At 40.2% G+C, this 21,105-nt stretch overlaps 1 protein-coding gene across 2 annotated transcripts in view; it reads right to left on the bottom strand.

Moving 5' to 3' along the window:
• Positions 1–21,105, bottom strand: part of AMPH (amphiphysin) — a 289,401-nt gene that overhangs the window by 14,286 nt on the left and 254,010 nt on the right. The window contains exons 15-17 of one of the 2 annotated variants that reach the window (XM_049893916.1): positions 19,702–19,734; positions 19,279–19,335; positions 14,091–14,216 (exon numbers count right to left, since the gene is read on the bottom strand). In XM_049893916.1, the coding sequence (XP_049749873.1) occupies positions 14,091–14,216; positions 19,279–19,335; positions 19,702–19,734 (216 nt within the window). The remainder of the gene's footprint in view (positions 1–14,090; positions 14,217–19,278; positions 19,336–19,701; positions 19,735–21,105) is intronic. The other variant, XM_049893917.1, reaches the window with a different exon arrangement.

Here is a 21,105-nt window from a genome sequence, read left to right on the forward strand (position 1 = left end):
TTAGGAGATAGCTTAGATGAAACCAGGAAAGATTGAAAAGATTTTCAGAGATAGAGTTATTTCTCTTTTTTATGGTTATCTTTATGCATTCCAATTTGTTAGCTATTTGTAGGTTTGGGAAAGAAAAGCATTTTCTAGGCTCTGCTTGCTGCAGTAGATGTTACTACCTGCTAAGAAAAACCACAATGATACATGACTGCTATTTGCCTTTTTTTTTTTTTTAAGTATTATCCAGGGAGACCAGAGGACAGAATATACTGAAGGTATTTCAAGCCTTTGATATTCAATCCTATTACATTTCAATGTCATTAAATTTTAAGAGAAACGGCATTATCCCATCTTTTCACAAAACTGTACTATTCGTTGGCCCAATGAAAACACCTAACACGAAGAGAGGCTAAACAAGTGTTCACCCATCTCAGGCACTTGTTGCTCACTCTATCCACAAGGTCCCCGAGACACAGGCCCTACATCTACTGATAATTTGTGTTTTAATCACTCAGAAATCACTAGGTCCAGCATAGAACACTTCTTTGGAGTTGCTGAGCTGCACCATACAGACCTCACTGCCTTCCCACCTTCTGCCTCCAAAATCTCCTTGGTGGAAAGCAAATGTGATTAGAGCATTCGTGTCAGGGTCCTTTAAACATCAATAGCTGCATTAGCAAAAATTTCTGGAAGTGGAATTAAATGAATGCAATTCTCTGATGGCCTGAGTATCAATGCTGCAAAAGGGGTGACATAAAACTAGCCAGTCCCTCTAGAAGATGGTGCGGTGAAAGCAGGTCACCAACGACTTAGATCCCATATAAGTAAGGGCAGTGATAGGCTACAAGAGAATTTGTCACCGCTGGACATCGTGATCGTTGCAGACATGGTAGGTGGGTTCCCCTTGTTCCATTTTATTCCCCATACAAAGATGCTTAGATGTCCTTTTCAGAACAGCGGCTGGGGAGGAATTCATAGACTGTCTACACACAACCATCTGTCTTGAATCCCCACCTGTATGTGTAAAAGGATGTACTGGGGTTAGAGTACATCCTTCTTTAGAGCACAAGGCCTGGTGGCACCGCGGTTAATGCAGCTTGGGTGCTAACCGAAAGGCTGGCGGTTCAAACCCACCAGCTGCTTCAGGGGAGAAACATGTGGCAGTCTGCTTCCATAAAGATTACAGTCTTGGAAACCCTGCAGGGCAGTTCTACCGTGTCCTATAGGGTTGCTATGAGTTAGAATGGAATTGATGGCAATGGGTTTGGTTTTTCTGGGCTTGGTGTTAGAGCCCAAAATGGCCTGGATGCCTCAGAAAGCTGCTCCCATATTCATGCGAGGCTCGATGCCAGTCACCTTGTCTCTGCGGTGAGGATGGATGGAAATCTCACATGTTTGTCTGTGCCTGACTCAGCTATTCTGCTTAAAGAACCCATTCATGCTTCGGAATAGGGGAAATTCTCCTGAATTTTAGCAGTTTTTTGGCAAATGTTTATAAAATTCAGACTACTGAACCTTTTACTCTTTTTGTATATTTAACTATAAAGAACATTAAAATGGAAAATAAAAAGTATGTAATGGTGACTCTAATAGCATTTTTTAAAAATGTTTTCAGCTTTCTCATACGATTTTCATTTATGCACTCCTGGGCACAATTCAATTTCATTAAAATACTCCTGGAATAAATGACACAAATGATAAGAATGTAAGACATATAGATATTTAATTTTAACCCAATGATTTTATTTCATGACTAAAGGATATTTTATTCCAGAATCAGAGTGGCAATCCTGCTGAAATTTGCTCTTGGCAGAAGCACTTGACTGAAAGATGATTGAATTCTAGGCTTATTAATATACCCCCACGTGAAGAATAATAATTCTGATCCACGGACGGGCTTCTGCTTGACAGTTTTAATATGTGCACATTCTGTAGCCCACGGGGAACACTGACATTTACTGTGAATCTACAATTTTCCAGGCACTATTTCAGAGTTCACATTTATTGCATATTATTCTCCTAACAACCTATGAAATATTATCCCTATTTCCTAGATAAGTTAACCAAAGCTCCGAGTTTAAGTAACTCACCAAAAGTCAATAAACCAGGATTGGAACACAGTTACATCTAACTCGAAATTCTGTGTTCTTTTGCACCATCCCACATCCAAGAAGAAAACGCATCTCTCAAATCAGCGTTCCACCGTGATCCTGAAACCTGGAGTGCTTCCTACAGACCCACAGTTCATGACAATTCCCAAGCAAGCGATGTTTAAAGAATGTGACTGTATTCTTTTTTTTTTTTTTGTATTTACTATATATGCCTCTGTGGAAATGTTTTTAAATTCAATTTATTTGTTTTTAACTTTTTTTTTTGTACTTTAGATGAAGGTTTACAGAGCAAACTAGTTCCTCATTAAACAATTAATACACATATTGTTTTGTGACATTGGTTGCCAACCCCATGACATGTAAACAATCTCCCTTCTCAACTTTGGGTTCCCTATTACCAGCTTTCTTGGCGCATCCCGCCTTCTCGTCCTTGCCCCTGGGCTGGTGCTCCCATTTAGTCTCATTCTGTTTTATGGGCCTGTCTAATCTTTGGCTGAAGGGTAAACCTCAGGAGTGACTTCATTACTGTGCTATCAGGGTGTCTGGGGGCCATACTCTCGGACTTTCTCCAGTCTCTGTCAGACCAGTAAGTCTCGTCTTTTTTGTGTGTGTGAGTCAGAATTTTGTTCTACATTTTTCTCCAGCTCTGTCCAGGACCCTCTATTGTGATCTCCGTCAGAACAGTCGGTGGTGGTAGCTGGGCACCATCTAGCTGTGCTGGACTCAGTCTGGTGGGGGCTGTGGTAGTTGTGGTCCATTAGTCCTTTGGTCTAATCCTTCCCTTGTGTCTTTGGTTTTCTTCATTCTCTCTTGCTCCAGACAGGGTGAGACCAGCGGAGTATCTTAGATGGCCACTCACAGGCTTTTAAGACCCCAGATGCCACTCAGAATGTGACTGCGTTCTTACAAGCAGTCAGTGCACTCACCTACACTCTTGGTGTGTTAATCTTCATAATGAGATACCTAGATTATAAATAGCTTTTTTTCCTTAATCGTGGACATGTACAATCTGGGCCCCCATCAAACATGTCATGCAGTCCCTCTGAATCAATAGCAAATTATGTGATAAAGTGATAGCAAGAAGAGTTGGGTTGGATGGAATGTCTCTGCATGATTCTTGCCAGCAATCCTGCAGATTGCATTGCCGAGAAGGACAGGTGCAGAATGGGAACGGCGGAAGGAAAACTATCCAATCTCCACTTCATTTATCTGTGGCATTTCAAGTTACAAGTGAGAAACTTTAGAATTGGGCACTTGGGCATTCATAACTATGTTTAGAAGTGAGTGATTAATGTGATCCCCAAGCTAGAGGGACCCCAGGGCTTATCTAGTCCAATGTTCTCATTTTAAAAGTCAGGAATATGCTGGAGTAGGAGCAGCATGGGACACGGAGCTGGGCGTCAGGGTTCTAGTTCTGCCTCTTCGGCTAATTAGTTGTGGAGCTGCAGCAAACCCCTGTACCCTTCTGGGCCCAGCTGCATAAACTCACTGAAAAAGTGACAGAAGGAGAGACTTGTTACAGTGGGAATCAGCTACAGCCACTCTTGCCTTTTCCTGACCATCCCTTATTCTGAATCCTACTTGAGTTCTTGACTTATCTGAAGATCTTGGCATTTGTATGAAAATACAGAATTTTCTTCAGGATTCATGTCAAAGAAAAGCCCAAGAGACAGCTAGGGTCCACAGTAATCATTATGGCCCCAAAGAGAAGATTCCTGTACTAAGACGCAGGCAGGTGTCTGGTACGCTTCACATGGCTTGCCTTTAAAACACCACAGGCCGTAATTTCCTTCAGTGTGACTGTAGGGGTGAGCTCTCCCATACAATGCTGGGTCCCCAGTGGGGCTCCTTTCAAAGATGGTACCTCATACTGCAAACTTCATTTGACACATTTATGTGTTTCCTTTCTAATAAAGAAATTTAGTGTTGTTGTTTGTTTTCCCCTGACCTTCATCTCAATCATCTTTTTCAATCTACTCTCCTAGTACTGCCTGCAGTCCCATCATAAACCCTCAGCAGCCAGGTCCCAACGCAACTCAGCTGCTGGCAGCAGTGTTGCCATGGTAACATCGTTAGCATTAGCAATACAACTCTTTAAAAATTAAGGTCTACTTCAGAATGCCGAAGTTAATGAAGTTTTGGCTAATTTGGCCTTTAAGGTCATGGTAGAATATCCCACAGTGACATATATCAATATTTAAAGCTTTGGTTAAAGATTTATTTGCAAAGTGTAGGAGAGAAGTGGACAGGAAAAGTTGATTTGCTTTTTGAAGGTAAATATCATGCATTTGCACTCTCAGAAATAGAGATTAGCAAGTATTAGTTTTGGGACCAGCGACAATGGACAGCTCGATAGGGGTTGCAAATTGTTTGTTTAAAAGTTTATATAAGAAAGGTGTCTTTACAGCACAATAAACGTATTACCTTGCCTAGCTACATTATCTCTGAAAGATATGTAAATTGTTTACAGCTACTACTCAAATTGCCTTCTTGTGAGTGGGTCCAGGGTGGGGTTGGCAGAATGCAGAGACATATCCAATGCCAGACATACCCAGAGATTAGACCAAGACATGGTGATCTGCAAATCATCTAAATGTCATGCTCTGTTGATAACACACCCAACCCCCACCCTGCCCAACACAACATGCACCTCATGGGGCAGCCTGGGACCTGACCAGATGGCAGTGTGGGGCCTGAATCTTGAAGAGGGGTATAGGCAGCTGACAGTCACACTTGGAAGACCCAACTGCTAACCCTCTCATTTCACAGGCTTTGAATAGTACATGGATTGGTAAGTAAAACCCACTCTATGATGTTTTGTCACCCCACTGCCTAGCCAACAGAGCCTGGGGTGGGGGGGGAGCCATAAACAAAGGGTGCTCTCATCACCACAAAGAATTTGGAAACCCTTATTTGTAAAATAATAATTTGTAGATTTTTGAGAACAGGAAGAGAATTTAGAATTTATCAGGCCCAACCTTCTTAAAGTAGAGATGAGGAAATGGAGGCATGGAGGGTTAAAATGATTTGCCCAAAGCCATTCATTAGCCATAGATCCAATTCACCAGACTCCCAGTTCAGGGCTCTTTCTAATGCAGCCCCATTGGCACCCAACTGTGCCAATGTGGGGGATTAAGACATAAACAGCCTCTGAGGAGCTCAAGGTTGAGGTTGCACGAGAGTTTGTATCTCACTTTGGCTCTGCACCTACAAACCAGGGACAATGCTCAAGTCTAGACAATAGTTACGGGATGCTCTGATGGAGAGATGCCCACACCCTGATGGAAATTTCTCATGAAGGAGAGATTTCAGTCTAGTTGTGACCCTGATAGCCTCAGTTAGATTTTATATGAAATTAATTGATAAATGTACTTTTGTAGAACCGTTTTTTTTTTTTTTTTTAAAGGACATAGAATAGCCTAGAATAGTCAAGACATGGATATTTATGGATTAAAATGCCAGGATCTGAGTTCAATATCATCACTTTCTGGGTATGTGATCTTGGTTAAACTATTTAATCTCCCCATGCCTCTATTTCCTTCATCTGTAAAATGGGAGTAACAAGACCTAAATAACGCCTATGTCGTGGGATTGGTGTGAGATAATACATGTAAGATGCTGACACTCAGTAATACCTATTAAGATATGGCCTCAGTTTACTCTCTCTTAACTCTCTTAGTATTTTAGTCATACGGTCAAGCCACACAGTAATTTGCAAATGGCAGCATCTGCGCTGCTTGAGACCCCATATTGGAACAGAAGGTAATTTCAGGTGTTATGGATTGAACTGTGTCTCCCCAAAATATATGTTGAAATCCTAACCCCTGTAAACATGACCCTGTTTGGAAACAGGGGTTTTCTTTTGTTCTCTTAATGAAGTCATGTTAAAGTAAAGTAGGGTAATCCTAAACCTAATCCCTTCTGAGTTATAAAAAGAGCAGGATAGACACAGAGAAACCCAAGGGGAAGACAGATGATATGTCAGGACCTATCTATAAGCAAGGAAACCCTGGTGGCGTAGTGGTTAAGTGCTACGGCTGCTAACCAAAACGTCGGCAGTTCGAATCTACCAGACGTGTTCCTTGGAAACTCTATGGGGCAGTTCTACTCTGTCCTCTAGGGTCGCTATGAGTTGGAATCGACTCGATGGCAGGGGGTTTGGTTTTTTTTTTAGTATCTATAAGCAAAGGAACACCTAGGATCACCGGCAGACATTAGAAACTAGGAGAGAGGCTCACAGAAGGAATTGACATAGCTAAGACCGTGATTTTGACTTTTAGCCTCCAGAACTGTGAGAAAATAAATTTCTGTTCTTTAAAGCCAACCACTTACGGTTTTTCTGTTACAGCAGCACTAGGAACCTAAGACATCAGGAAAAGGAGAAGGTCTCTGATCTCAAATCAAGCAGTTTCCCGATCGTACTTATTATGGTCCTAGCTAATGTTCATGGAGGACTAATAAGGAGTCATCCATGTAAAGGTCTGGAGGTGTTGAGGTAATGGACAGAACAAGGAAGAACAACAAGTGGAGGCAGAACTTCAACACCCACCAGTCTGGACCTTCAGTTCCATATTACCCATGAACTGAATAAATCTCAGCACTCTCACCCACAGAAAGAGAGGGCTGAGTCAGTAGAACAAACCTCTAAGGCTCTTCCACATTTAAATTCTAATCTATGTGGTGGGTGTGGGCTTCATTTTTGTGGGAAAGCTATTGTCTAAGTACAGCTGTCCTTTTAACACGTGAATGAGTCTGGCCTTATGTTGTTGTTGTTAGGTGCCATCCAGTTGGTTCCAAGTCATAGTGACCTTATGTACAATGGAATGCAACACTGCCTGGTCCTGTGCCATCCTCACAATCTTTGCTATGTTTGAGCTCATTGTTGCAGCCACCAGGTCAATCCATCTCATTGAGGGTCTTCCTTTTTTTCACTGATCCTCTACCTTACCAAGCATGATGTCCTTCTCCAGGGACTGATCCCTCCCGATAAATGTCCAAAGTATGTGAGACACAGCCTCGCCATCCTTGCTTCTAAGGAGCATTCTGGTTGTACTTCTTCCAAGACAGATTTGTTCATTCTTTTGGCAGTCCATGGTACATTCAATATTCTTTGCCAACACCACAATTCAAAGGCATTGATTCTTCTTTGTTCTTCCTTAGCCATCGTCTGGCCTGCCCATGTATATGGGGTGGTTAAAAACACCATGGCTTGGAAAAGGTGCACCTTAGTCTTCAAGGTGACATCTTTGCTTTTCAACACTTAAAAGAGATCTTTTGCAGCAGATTTGCCCAATGCAATGAGTCTTTTGATTTCTCGACTGGGGCTTCTGTGGGTGTTGACTGTGGATCCAGGTAAAATGAAATCCTTGATAACTCTGATGTTTCCTCCACTTAATCACGATGTTGCTCATTGGTCCAGTTGTGAGGCTTTTTGTTTTCTTTATGTTGCGACATACTCCGTACTGAAGGCTGTGGTCTTTGATCTTCGCTAGGCACTAGGCACTCAGAATGTTCAAACAGACTCTTCAACAGTGAAGAATAATCTGGATCCTGATGCTCATATTCATATATAATTATAATACCATTCTGAATAAATAATTATCTCACAAATCCTCACTTGGGCCTGTTTGGAAAGAGATCTTGGACTTTTAGATCCCAGAAGGAGGGGAAATGCTTCATGTGTGCTGCCACTGAGCAGTTGGCAAGGGGTTAATGCATCCTCAATGTCAGCTATATATCAAAACAGCAATGCCCCCATTTTCCAGATATGAAAACTGACCACCTCAGGTCAACCTGCACTGTGAGGTGTGGGGAGTTGTCCACCAGCTTTTTGTGCCCTTCATGTTCTTCTTGGCTAACTTCATCTCCCCCCTGTGACTTGGTGCAATGGCAGAGAAAAAGAAAGATCCAGGCCCACCTGCTCACCTGTCTTTGTTTTCCTTCTACATTACCTCAAAGGAGGGTGCAGCTGAGGGTCAGGGCCAGTTCTCTGTACAACCACATCTCCCTGGCAATGAAAATGGGAACAGTCCCTATCTAGGGGACCCTAGATGAAAGTTCCTAAATAAAGTCTTCTCAGAGAGGATAATAAATTGTGATTGGACACCAGCTTCTTCAGGAACCAAGCAGACATTTGTGTTGATGGGGATCTAAAAGAGACTGAGTCCCTCATCATGAGGTAACACTGGAAACTAAGGTGCTTATCTTCTGTATCTGCTGCCAGCCACTTCTCAGCATGCAGGTTTCATCTACTTCTGCTCACTTTTCATGATGAAAATGACAATAACGATGTCATCAAACTGTCATTGATTGAGGAACCGCTATGTCCCAGATGCTGAACTAGTTGCATGTATTATTTCTAAGCCCTCATAGGAAACTTCTGAGGTAGGTATTTTTACATTTGAGGCAACTGAGGCTAAGATCTCTTAGAGCTACTGTAAAGAAAAATGAGAAAATTGGCACTGCTTTTGATCAGAGTAAGTACTTGCTTTTCCTAAATTGAAAAAGTAAATTACTTAAATGGAAGCAAAGAGAAATAAAATGATCTTATATTTATATTTAAAGAAATCAGTTTACAGTCCCTTTCAGGACTAATATAGAGACATACAACAAATTAATCAACAAATTAATGAACTAGAGTTTAAAAGGCATCTATTATATACCCTGCTCTGTACTGGGCACTGGGGGAAAAAGAGAACAAGTGCAAAGGGACACTGACAATGTAATTAATTCAGTCAAATTTAGAGAAAAATAATAATTTCTATATATAACCATTTCCAAGGTTCTCATTAATACGTATATGTGTATTATTATATACATATTATACTATACATATATAAATGTGTGTACATATATATTCACATATATACGTACATATATATATTTAATGCAGGTACTCCCCAACTTACGACAGGGTTCCATTCCAATGACTAAATCATGAATCAGTTCTGGCAGAAGTCAAATACCTCTTATTGTTCTTTTTAGTTTTCCTTATTATTGCCTTTTATTATGAATATCTTTATGAATCCAGTCTTTATTTGTCTTTGGGGGGTGGAAACATTACATATAAACATCTAAGAATGATGACATCAGCAAATTACATGCTGCAACACTGCATGTAGTATACACTACTAACGATAAGACGTACAAAAAAGATGGTTGTAAGTGAGGTTCACTGTAACTCGAATACATTGTAAGTCGGGGATACGATATGTATGTATGTGTGCGTGTTTGTGTGCATGCATGTGTGTGTTTCTTGACAATTTCATTTAAAGTGTGCTTTATCATGAGCACTTAGAGTTGAAAGATAATCTACGTTAATAAAGAACAAACAATAAATCAAGCTCCCTGGCTTCCTCTGATCTTTAGTGCCATCCTCTGACATATTAAGAGATTACACCTCGAGGTGCTGTTAAATCCCTGGTTCTACATGTTAACTCTGTACAAGCAGAAAACTCAAATGCTGTTTCCCGTGCACACGGCTGTCACAGAGAGATACCTCAACCGCAGTTTAATGATGATCCCAACCATTAGTCTGTGAGAACAATGATAGCAGGAGCCATATGTATTGACTGCATCACTGTATCCTCAGTTTAGAACAGAGCCTGACGCCTAAGAAGGACACAAAAATATGTGTCAATGAGTGAAGGAAATGAGTACATGTACCCTATTCGAGCAGACAGACAGACTTCTAGTAAAGATGAACCTGATAGATTATAGCCTGACATTTCTAATTGGTATATATTTGTTGATTGAACTGGTCTTGGCAAGTCAACTTATACATAATTTTTTTTTAATATACGCACAGGAAAATCAAAAGAAGTCCCCAAAATAATGGTTCAGATTTCATCTTCCATGTCTCTAACAATTCTAAAAACACTTTTACCTCAGTCTTTTCCCCACTTATGTGTTTGAAAATTAGATGAATCCTAAATTTCATTACAGTACTTTTTTTTTTTTTTTTAAATCAACAGCGGGGAGGGGAAGGGTACTGGTCCAATTTATCATTTGAGCAAAATACAAAAGCTGACAAACTTAAGATAAAATTAAAATGAGCCTCTATGTAAGAACATGGAATGGGTAAAAATTTATTTTCTGGAAGGAGATGACATGCATGGTAAATGCTCAATTATAAACAAAGAATACATTATGATTTGGATTTACAATCATCTTTATCTGCTTTCTAACCTAATTCTCTGACATATATACTGAAACACATATTGAAATCACTTTTCCCTGAAGAATACTCTGTCTGTTTACATAACATAGAAGCATCAGGGGAAAGAGAAGTAACGGTGTTGGTTACTGATACATCTTACAGATATATTGGTGAAATCTCGTGCTGGTGGGGGGTGGATAAAGACAATACTCGCTAGGAGGAGAATAAAACAATGAACAAAAATGTAATAATTAAGCCTTTCTTGAAAGCTTCAGATTTCACTGTGAACCTCTGCTAGAATTTCTGGTTTTGAAAATTACATTTGCCTCTCTTTTACGAAACTGCCAAAAACTTTACCTCAGATGAAATGCGGTCTGTCAAGACTTGAACTAATAACTGTGTGCTGACATTCAAGCAGCAAAAAGGATTACCTCAAAAGGTCATGTCAGCCCAGTCTTGACTGATGACAGCTGCAGCCAGCCTGTTAATTAATGCTGGGGACACACACGGATTTTTATGCTTTTACAACTAAATATCACACATCTACTGATAGAAGGGGCTTTTCTTCAGGGGAAAAAAAAAAAAAACCCTAATATTATGATTTTAGCTTACTATGTTCAGAATAAAGAAGTCATAAATCTACTTTAGAGAACAAAAATACATTCTGTATAATTTTTTCCCCCAAAGAAGAGGGAGAATAACAATTGATTTTACCCAAGTGTGTCTATTTTAAAAATATGGAAGGTAGAGATTTTTGAGAGCATTAGGCAAATCGAACTGTGGCCCTTCTTAATTAACATGATCTCTGTGATTTTTTAGTCCATAGATAGAGAATGAATGGCCCACACTGAACTTGACCTGGTGTTTTTACAGCCCCTGTGGGTCTTAGTAGGTATATGAATCCTTCATAAGACCTTCCAAGTTGCCTTACATTTCACAAGGATATAGACTGTTGCTTCTATAAAGTTCACCTACAAAACTTAGGAAAAAGGTAATTTCTGAATGAAGAATTCTTCCAAATATCTCTTTACCTAATATTAGGAAAGTTGATTTTAGTCATGGCTGATGCCTGTGCCATAAAAAATACAGGTTATTAAATATTGTTAATATAACCCTTCGTTAAAAGGGTTATAAATCATATATATGAACTACCTGGAGTCCCTGGGTGGAGCAAACGGTAAAGTGTTCGACTACTAACTGTAAGGTTGGTGGTTTGAACCTACCCAGAGGCACCGTGGAAGACAGCCCTGATAATCTGCTTCCAGAAGGTTACAGCCTTGAAAACCCTGTGGAGCAGCTCTACTCTGGGCATTTTGGGTGGCCATGAGTCAGCATCAACTCAACAGCAACTGAAAACAACAACCCAGCACATAGTGGAAAAAAAAAAACAACCCACTGACGCCGAGTTGATTCCAACTCACAGCAACTCTATAGGACAGGGTAGAACTGCTGCATAGTGTTTCCAAGGCTTTAAATCTTTATGGAAGCAGACAGCCACATCTTTCTCCTGTAGAGCGGCTGGTGAGTTCAAACTGCCAACCTTTTGGTTAGCAGTTGAGTGCTTTAACCAAGGGCTCCTCAGCACATACTAAGTAACCGATAATTGGTTGCTGTTAATATTGTTCATTGGAAAACTACTTGGAAGCTGACAAAAAAACAAGAACCTACATATGAGTTTATTAATATAAGGGTGGGTGTGAGAGGTATGTGGTTGTGGCATTCTGAGAGGGGGTCCTGGAGGATAAACACTGGAGACTGGATTTAAGACATTAGCTGGGCTAGTCCACACCTCCCATCTTCTACACAACATCAAATGTCCCTGCTCAAAACCATGGGCATTACTGCACTAATTCTTACACAGCGTAGTCTGGGGCATGGAATCAGTGTAGTTTTTAAAAGCACTAGTGAAGATGAAGTCTGTGCTGCTACTCAAAATTGGAAACTGAGGGCTTATCAAAATTAAAGCAATTTTCCCTCAAGGCCTAAATCGATACATTTCTAATTCTTGACATCTTCCATATTCTTTTAAAAATCAATGATCTCCTTAATTAGAACATCAAGCAACATTTATGTTGTAACGTTCCCTTCCTTGGTGACTTAGATAAGCTTAAGTTTAACATGAGTGGACAGTCACAATCTGACACCGAACAAACTGCTCCCTCTGCGCTGGATTGTTGAGGTCACTAATGAATCTAAGAGCAATGAGAAGACAAATGCCAGATGCTGAAGCAAGGAGCCTCCACACGCCCCCTGCACAGTCCATGTAAGCAGGGCTTGTAGGAGAGACTTGATACAGCAGAATACATTTCTGGTTTTCCCTAAATGACTTGGTCCAACTCTATGTCTTCAGATGGAAAATATAATCATTTTCTTTCAGTCGTTCTTCATTTGTATTCCCCATCACTGTCTTTCCCTATTGTTTGTTTTTCTACTTTATTAATGAACTATACACTGGACAGATGACATGGCCCTTTTCTCCCTAAAACGGCCTAGGGCAACAACACTAAGAAATACAACATTCATTTTTCTAGTTATCTCATCTGGGCAATGTAATTTTTGGTAATAGGGAGACTGGTGTCCTTATTCGTGTAGATTCTATGAAGGCTGTAGCACAGCCTGTTGAAATTCTCAGAATACCTTTTGTGGAATTTCAGAAATAAACTTTTTTTCACTCTCCATGGGTATTTCAAAGTAAAGTTTCCTTGGTATTATTCTACACTATCATGGATATTTCACTACTCATTTCAAGTACGTAGAGTCCATCCCCAGTGTGTGGGTGTAGTGTGGTACATGGTTGCAAGGCCACGGTAAGGGAATAGGTTGCTAGTCAAACAGATCTGAGCTCCTGTCCTAGCACAGAATTCATCCTCAAGCTCCCTCTTATTATAAGAGCCGGCCCCAGAATTGGTTTTGAGCAAGTGGTTGTACACATAGGAATCCCTGCGGATGCATGGATTTGTAATTATGGGATTTCAATTCTTTGTTGGGCCTTAATGAACCTATATAACATTAATATTGTAAGTAATAAGTGTATAAGTCTTTCATCTCTCTGGTTAAATTAATTCCTAGATGCTACTGTAAATGGAACTGCTTCCTTAATCTCCTTTTCAGATTGCTCATTGCTGCTGTATAAAACGCCTACTGATTTTTCAGCATTGGCCTTGTATCCTACCATTTTGCTGAATTCATTTATTAGCTCTAATAGCCTTCTTGTGAATTCTTTGGGGTCTTCTATATGTAGGATCATGTCACCTGCAAAAAGGGATAGTTTTATTTCTTCCTTCCCAATTTGGATTCCTTTTATTTCTTTTTCTTGACTAATTGCTCTGGCTAGAACCTCTGGGACAATGCTGAATAGCATTGGTGAGAAGCATCCTTATCTTGTTCCTGATCTTAAGGGGGAAGTTCTCAGTCTTCAATATGCAGACACAACCAGCAAAGTTATTAATACATCTGGTTATCACCTGAAGGTTGGCCCCTAATTGAAGGCATTTCTCCAGCCATCACAAGGCAAGGATAGCATTTTCAGGTCTGATTCTTTGAGAATTCTACAACCTACCTACCATGAATAGGAGAGTATCAAAGGCCACCTTTTCAGAGAGCCAAGACTGTGGCTACATGGCAATTTTTCTAGATCATAAGGTCAGTTCTCTGGAGATTCTTCCTTTTAAGAAATAAAAGGAATGAAAACAATTTGAAGCTGGGGAGCCCTAGCAGACATGGAGCTGGTTTGGCCCCATGAGGCATGGATGAGAAGGGATAAATGAGATGATGGGATAAGCATGGTTGTGACAGGTGAGGCCGATGGAGGGTGGAAGAGAGGTGGTGCTCACCACTGCCTCCTCCACTGGCTCCTCAGCCCGAGTGTCCAATCCAGGTTCCAGGCCACCAGCAGGTGTAGCAGCAGCAAGGGGCTCCTCTGCTTTTGGCTCTGTGGGTGGAGCCTGTTCAGATGAAGCCTTTGTTTGTTTTGGGGGTTAGAGGAAAAAGACGCAACATGTGAACAGAGAATATGACAGAATACTGGACAATTAAGATTTTATTTATCATCCCATAGGTAACTAGCTTCATTAAAACTGTGCTGGTAAAAAAAATCCCCAGTATTGCCATCGTGAGTCTTTATAGAATTAAAAAGTCTAGAGATGGACTCTAATGAAGCTTCTGGTTTTACCATCATCAAGAACTGGCATTTCTCTTGAAGTTAGGCAAAGACTTACCAATGCGCTACACACTTTACTTATATGCATCATTCTGACTACTTACTTCCCTATTTAGCAGAGAGAACAAGAGAGAAACCCTATGAGCTCCCACATGTGCCAGTTGGAGGGAGTGAGGAAGAAACCACGGGTACACAGATCTATTGATATACACAGCACCAAAATATCAAGGGGTCAGCCAATCTTCAAATTAAAATGAAGCAATTTTCATTAGTTAGTCACAATGGAGCTATTGGGTCACTTCCAAAGCTAAGAAAAAGAGGCTCAGCGACCTGGAAAGTAGCCACCCCATCACTACTGCTTTGTGGTAATTTCCGGTTCAGTCCCTCATTCCCCTCCTCCCTCTAACAAAATCCTGAGCAAAGAGTTTACTTCATTTAATCAACTAATTATTTAAGAAGCCTCAGGGCAGAACTCTCTGTCGTATCACCCTTCTAGTTGTGCAGGCAAGAGAAAGGTCTTTTAGTTCTACTAGGACCACTCTACAGAGAGACTCATCCTGATTCCAATTATATGCTGAATAAGATCTCTAGCATCTCTTAGCACAAGATTGTTTTAAAATTAGGAATAATAAAACAACTACAGGCCATTAAAAACATCACGTTAATCCCTGTCACCAAAGCCACTGCAAATGTTCCTCTTTTTCCCATTTTTATTACTATAAATTAGCATATTTGTTTAGTATGATTATTTCATTAAATGGATGGACACTAGAGGGCTCATCAAGGTCCTTTTCCATCAGAACACTTGAGCTGTAAAAAAATTAAGAAGTGTTTTGCCAAAGGAGTAAGAAGTCTTTGATTAACACTTTGGAGAAATAACTAGCTTTGACCAGATTCTCAGCATAAGCAACTAAAACCAAAACAAATCCATGGCTGTCGAGTCGATTCCAAATCATAGTGACCCTACAGGACTGAGTAGAACTGCCCCATATGGTTTCCAAGGAGCAGCTGGTGGATTCGAACTGCTGACTTCTTGGTTAGCAGCCGTATTTTTAACCACTGTATCACCAGGACTCCAAAGCAACCAAAAGACACGACTTCTACTTTTGTGCATCCACCTAACAAATCTCCATGGAGAAGTGATGGAAAAGTCACACTGAAAGTACAGAAAATGAAAGTCAAGTGTTGGATAAATATACGATATATTTGTCTTGTGACCCCAAATCCTTCATTGCAATGCATGGTATAATCACATCACCCTTCTTTCCAAAGGACATCATGAAATGAGAAGATACTTTGATAGACAAGTGTGCAAAAAAATTTGATATTTTTATGGGTTTTTATAACCTTTAAGAGGTAGTCTGACACAATTTTAAAGAAAGAATGCAATAACAGTCACTCCAATAGGACTTCAAGAGTCCTTTATGGGAGAAGACTTCACTTTTACTGTTCAAAAAGAATAATCTTCATAATGGAGCAAGTATTCAGAGCAACAAACCAGTACTGGAAGCTCTCATGATACGATCGTACCATTCGGGGAAGTCAAGGTGATTTGCTATGACAGCTCGATACCAAACGACCTACACGATAGAGGACATGAAGGCTAATTTGACAAGGCAGCAAGCAATCAATCCATCATCAGATGCTGTCCCCTGTGAGCTGAATCTGCACTGCAGAGGAAATTTGAAGCCATATGAGAAGCCAAAAGAAGCTTCAAAACATGACTCAAATAAATACTCTGCTGTACATAAAAAATGCAAAGATAACTTAAAATGAAGAAAATGTCTGTATCAGGATCTGTAGTGCTTGAAAGTCTGAAGAAATTCTGAAGTTGTATACAAGGCGAGAATACCTAGGACGATTTTATAAATTAGTATACTAGCCTTTCCTTGCTGAACCTGTGAAACCAGCATTATGACACGAAGAGGAGGCAGGACTGGGTGTGTCCCCACATGTCCTAACATCACACCCGATATTACAGTGCAGCACTACAACAAGTAACTTAAATTCCAGGGGAGTAAGTATAACTCACTGAGTAGTGACGAAGGCTGAACCACAATAGCATGACTGTCCATAAAATCAGCAACCCAAATTTAGAAATTGAAGTAACCCTTCTATTCCTTCTGAGATAGTATAAAAATGTAAAGATTTTGTCAAGATAGAGTAAAAAACAATGAAAAACTGTGAGCAACATCTCACGGAGAGGTCTAAAATTGCCCTGTCGGAATTGTGTTCTGCTTTAACCATTTTTTTTTTTCCTACAAGATGCCTCCCTTGACAAATACTGCAAATGGGTTTATACCATACCATACCATGGAGTGCAGGTAATGATATCCTATTGTTTGCTTGAGTAGCAATCATCATATGCTCATGGGACAGGGACATTATTTACATCTATTTGGTAGCAACAGGATGCCACAACAGTTTGACTCTGAGACTCAGAAATGGAATTCTTCCTTTAGAGCAAAAAAGAGTAATGAAGACATCGAGCACATTTTCCAGTTTTTTTTTTTTTTTTTTTTGATAGGATGAAGGTAGGTCAATGCAGAGGAAGAGAGGATGGGTTGGGAGAGTAGGGTTAAGGGCTAAGTCACATTCCAACATGGCATTTGCCTTACAGTCCAGCTTCTCCAGCCTTGGGAGAACTCAGTAATGAAAACTGCAAAGGGCTGTGGAGGCAACTCTGCATCCTGGGCCAGGTATTTGTAGATTCAAAAGGGTCTAACCTATATTCAAGAGATGTCCTCTGAAGCCACAAGGTATAAGCAGGGGAGATGTGCAGTTGACCACTGACTGACTTCAACCTCCAACTTGCTCAGAACTGTCAATGAGCCAAATGCCGGGAGGGTTTCCTGCTCCTGGGAAGGTGCCATATAATCACAACTCACCTAGAGATGCATGTTCACTGTGATTTCCTAGTTTTCATAGTTCAGGGCCAATGTCAGCAGCATTCCCAATGCTGGACATGATAAAGCTAAGTTCCCAAATGGCAAGATGGTGCAAGATGTCTGTTTCAGAGAACACATATGAAGAGCAGAGGAGGGCAGGCATGGAAGTCCCTAGAACCTGCTGTGGGGGCAGGAGAGATCTTCCAAGGAATTTAAGAACCACTGGATTCTGTGCCTGGACCATTAAATGATAGGTGTGAGTTTGGTTAATTATGACCAGCTGCTTTTCCTTTTATATGAGTATTTCTCAGTTTTTCTTAACCCATTCACAACTGATAATTAAAACTCGTCCGCTAGCACAAATAGAACTCTTATCTCCATCACTCAGGCTGAGAAACACTATGGAATGTGAAGAATGGGTCTCTCTGGCTCCATTATTAACATTACCAAAATGTGTATTTTATCCATTTAAAGCTTTTTTTGAAGGCCATGCAGACAGACTCTGCCTTTTACCTTGTTACCCAAAAGGCAAAAGCGTAACCATCTGTTCACAAGGTATTACAGACACACTATCCTTTGCAAAAATATCAAATTAACCTTGAAGACAAACTTCCCAGAACAGAATTCTTGACTTAGAAAGGAAATAATCTAAAAAGAAAAATTTCATCCACTTAAACCCAAGTCCCATCTGAGCCTGAGGCAAAGACAAATCATTTCATTTTCTTCATTAATTCAGGGCCAACAGCTTCCAACGTGAAAGTCAGGAGCTGGGATAATCATACATTACCCTCTTGGGAAAACCAGTGAGATACAAATAACCCTCATGAATGAATCCTCGAAGAGCCAAAATCCTCTGTAGTATGTCACCGACAAGCTCACAAATGACTTTGCTTAAGGTTCCTCATTCAACTTTACTAGAAAACTGCTGATAAAAAGATTCTCTGTGATAATACTGATTTGTAAGAATCTCCTCTAACACCAGGAGTAACTGTTTGTGCTTCCTACACATCCCCCAGCTAAGTTGTTCTCTCTTCTCATCCCAGCAAATGAGGTATCACATGCATTATTCTAGGCTCAGCTGATGTCTTTATAGGAGTCCCTGGGTGGCACAAATGGTTACGGTCCTGGGTATTAACTGAAAGGTTGGCAGCTCGAATCCACCCAAAGGTGCCTTGGAAGAAAGGCCTGGTGATCTAATTCTGAAAGATCACAGCCATTGAAAACCCTATGGAGCACAATTTTCATCTAAAACATATGGGTCACCATGAGTCAGAGTCAACTCAAAAGCAACTGATTTGGTTTTTGTTTGGTTCAATGTCTCTAATCCATTAAAAAAAAAATTCTATAACTCACAAAAACAAGTTATGTGATGAGAAATGAAGTAGCTTCAGGTAAAGCAAGGATCATTCCGAGGCATGAATTCTTGAGGCAACTTCATTTTCAATCCTGTAGCTTAAGTTATAAACCAGTTGCCATGGAGTCAATTCCAACTCATGGCGACCTCATGTATGTCAGAGTAGAACTGTGCCCCACAGGGTTTTCAATAGCCGTTTCTTGGAAGTAGATCGGAAGGCCTTTCTTCGGAGATGCTTTGGGTGGACTCAAACTACCAACCTTTCAGTTAATAGCCAAGCGTGATAACCGTTAAAAAAAAAAAAAAACCGTTAGTAACATGGAAATATCCATGTCCTTCGTGAATTGACTGTATTTCACTGAAGCCCATCTTTAGACGGTCTAGATTTTTGCTGGGATCGTGGTGCCTTTATAATCAACCAAAGTCATAAGTCACAATGAGATTTTACAGAAGCTTCTCCTCTGTTTTCTAGAAAAGAGGAAGCCGGGGCAACCACATTTTGGATATTCAAGTCCTAGATAACCTAGAATGATCAACTTACTTTAGAACTTATAGCGGTAGTTAACAACAACAAAAAAAAGTTAACAACATCCCCAAAATATAAACCAAAATCAACTTACCAAGTTAGAGATCATACTCTGGTCTGTCTGTATTGTGAATAATGATATATCCTGGGGCTGGAAATTGGGAAGATAATAGATTATAAATTATTTAATGTTCTAGCTAATTTGCTAAAAAAAAAAATAGAAACCCATAGTGTAGCCAATAATATTAATAATAATAGTTAAATACAGTCATGGAGCACTTAGTATGTGCTTGGTTACCGGGCTAAGTCCTCTGCGTATATTATCTCATTTAGTCTTGACAATAACCCCATAAATGTAATTACTATTACCGTCTCCATTACTCAATTTCTAAGTCGTGGCGTCAGGATGTATGATGTACTCTTAATCATTACACCATACCAGTGGCACAGTGGCCCATATTTTAAAAAATCCCATCACTCTCAGCAGAGAGGTCTGGCCAGCAAATTGATTTCTTACCTGGGTAAATCCATTAAAGGAACCACCAGGGGCCTAAACAGAAATGGAAGAGTGTGTTATTTTTTCATCACTTTTGTAGGATAAGTCAATGTCCATTAGACAAGTTGGAAAGTAAAGACTACCACAAATTTAAAATAATACGAAAGGCTGCTGCGAGCAAAAAGGAAATGCAAAAAGCCACACTGTGTGATTATAAATAGGCTGACCAAAAAAAAAAGGGGGGGGAGGGTTATTTTGTAATTATTGCTGGTATGTGGGTCAGTGCTATTTAAAACTCACTTCCTCAATAATGAGATGATGATACGAGAGAAGAACAATGAGAAGTTAAACAGCCCTTGTTTTTCCTCAGGCCACTGATAGAATTTAGAAGCTTTTCTAGTATTTCTATCACCCATCTCTATGATGAGGGTGAGATTCCACAGTTTCAATGAGCCTGGGTAGACACATTTCGTGGGGTTTTACTGGAGCAGAGCCATTAGAAGTACGGTTAATTACTTTCTTCTGCTCTTGGTGTAGCATATTTTTATTACTTGAACAGTAAAAATGAAAGTAGGAAGAATAAACTCAGTAATGGGAGGATAAAATAGACTTCATCAGTTCCCAACACAATCATTCTTTCTTTTTTTTTTTTTGGTCAATCTATTTGTGTTTGGCTTGCACAGATTTCAAGAGGTACATGCCATTCTGTTAAAGGGATCAAGCAGGCCTCAGAGAAGATAGGTGATGGATAATGAAGTATGCGAGAGACATTAGGAAAAACAGAACCTACAGAAGTCTTTGGCTAGTCTATGCTACGTACTGGGGTAGGTACCTCGTCTTTATGAGTCTCTATTTCTTGGTACAACAATCCATATCTTTGGTTAGCAATTTCATCTTCAGATAAATCTGAGTTGTTGGTTTCATTGTCTTGGGGACTAGAGGAACTCTCGGGGCTAGTATTCCAGGAGGTTCCCAGAACCAATGGTCTAGCTATCTCTCAGCCTTGTTCCCAGCAACTAGAAATGGCTTGCTCCCCATATACAGCTGCTATTAAGTCTACCTCCAGCTCTTTCTTGTTCTCAACTATGTCTAAATGTTCCCAGCAGTTATCTAAGCTTCCTATATCTCTGATAGACGAGTGGTTAATAGAATCTGAGCAACTGGTAAATCTACTGGCTTGGCCATCTGGTAGACCAGAGACCCTGAATTTGTCCTTACTATTCATTGCTGTATCCAAGCTTTGCTGCCAGCTAAGATCTGGATCTTTTCCCCAAGAGTCTGTCTCTGCAAGTCCTGGCAAGTTAATGGTATGACTACAGTTCCCAGTCACTGTACTTTCAGACCACTCTACTAATGAATCTTTTGCCTTATAGGAACACCGTGCTTGTCTGTTTGCACTAGTTCCAAGAGAAGAATTAAGGTCAG

Source organism: Elephas maximus, chromosome 8 (assembly GCF_024166365.1).
Source record: "Elephas maximus indicus isolate mEleMax1 chromosome 8, mEleMax1 primary haplotype, whole genome shotgun sequence".
NCBI classification, from domain to species: Eukaryota; Metazoa; Chordata; class Mammalia; order Proboscidea; family Elephantidae; genus Elephas; species Elephas maximus.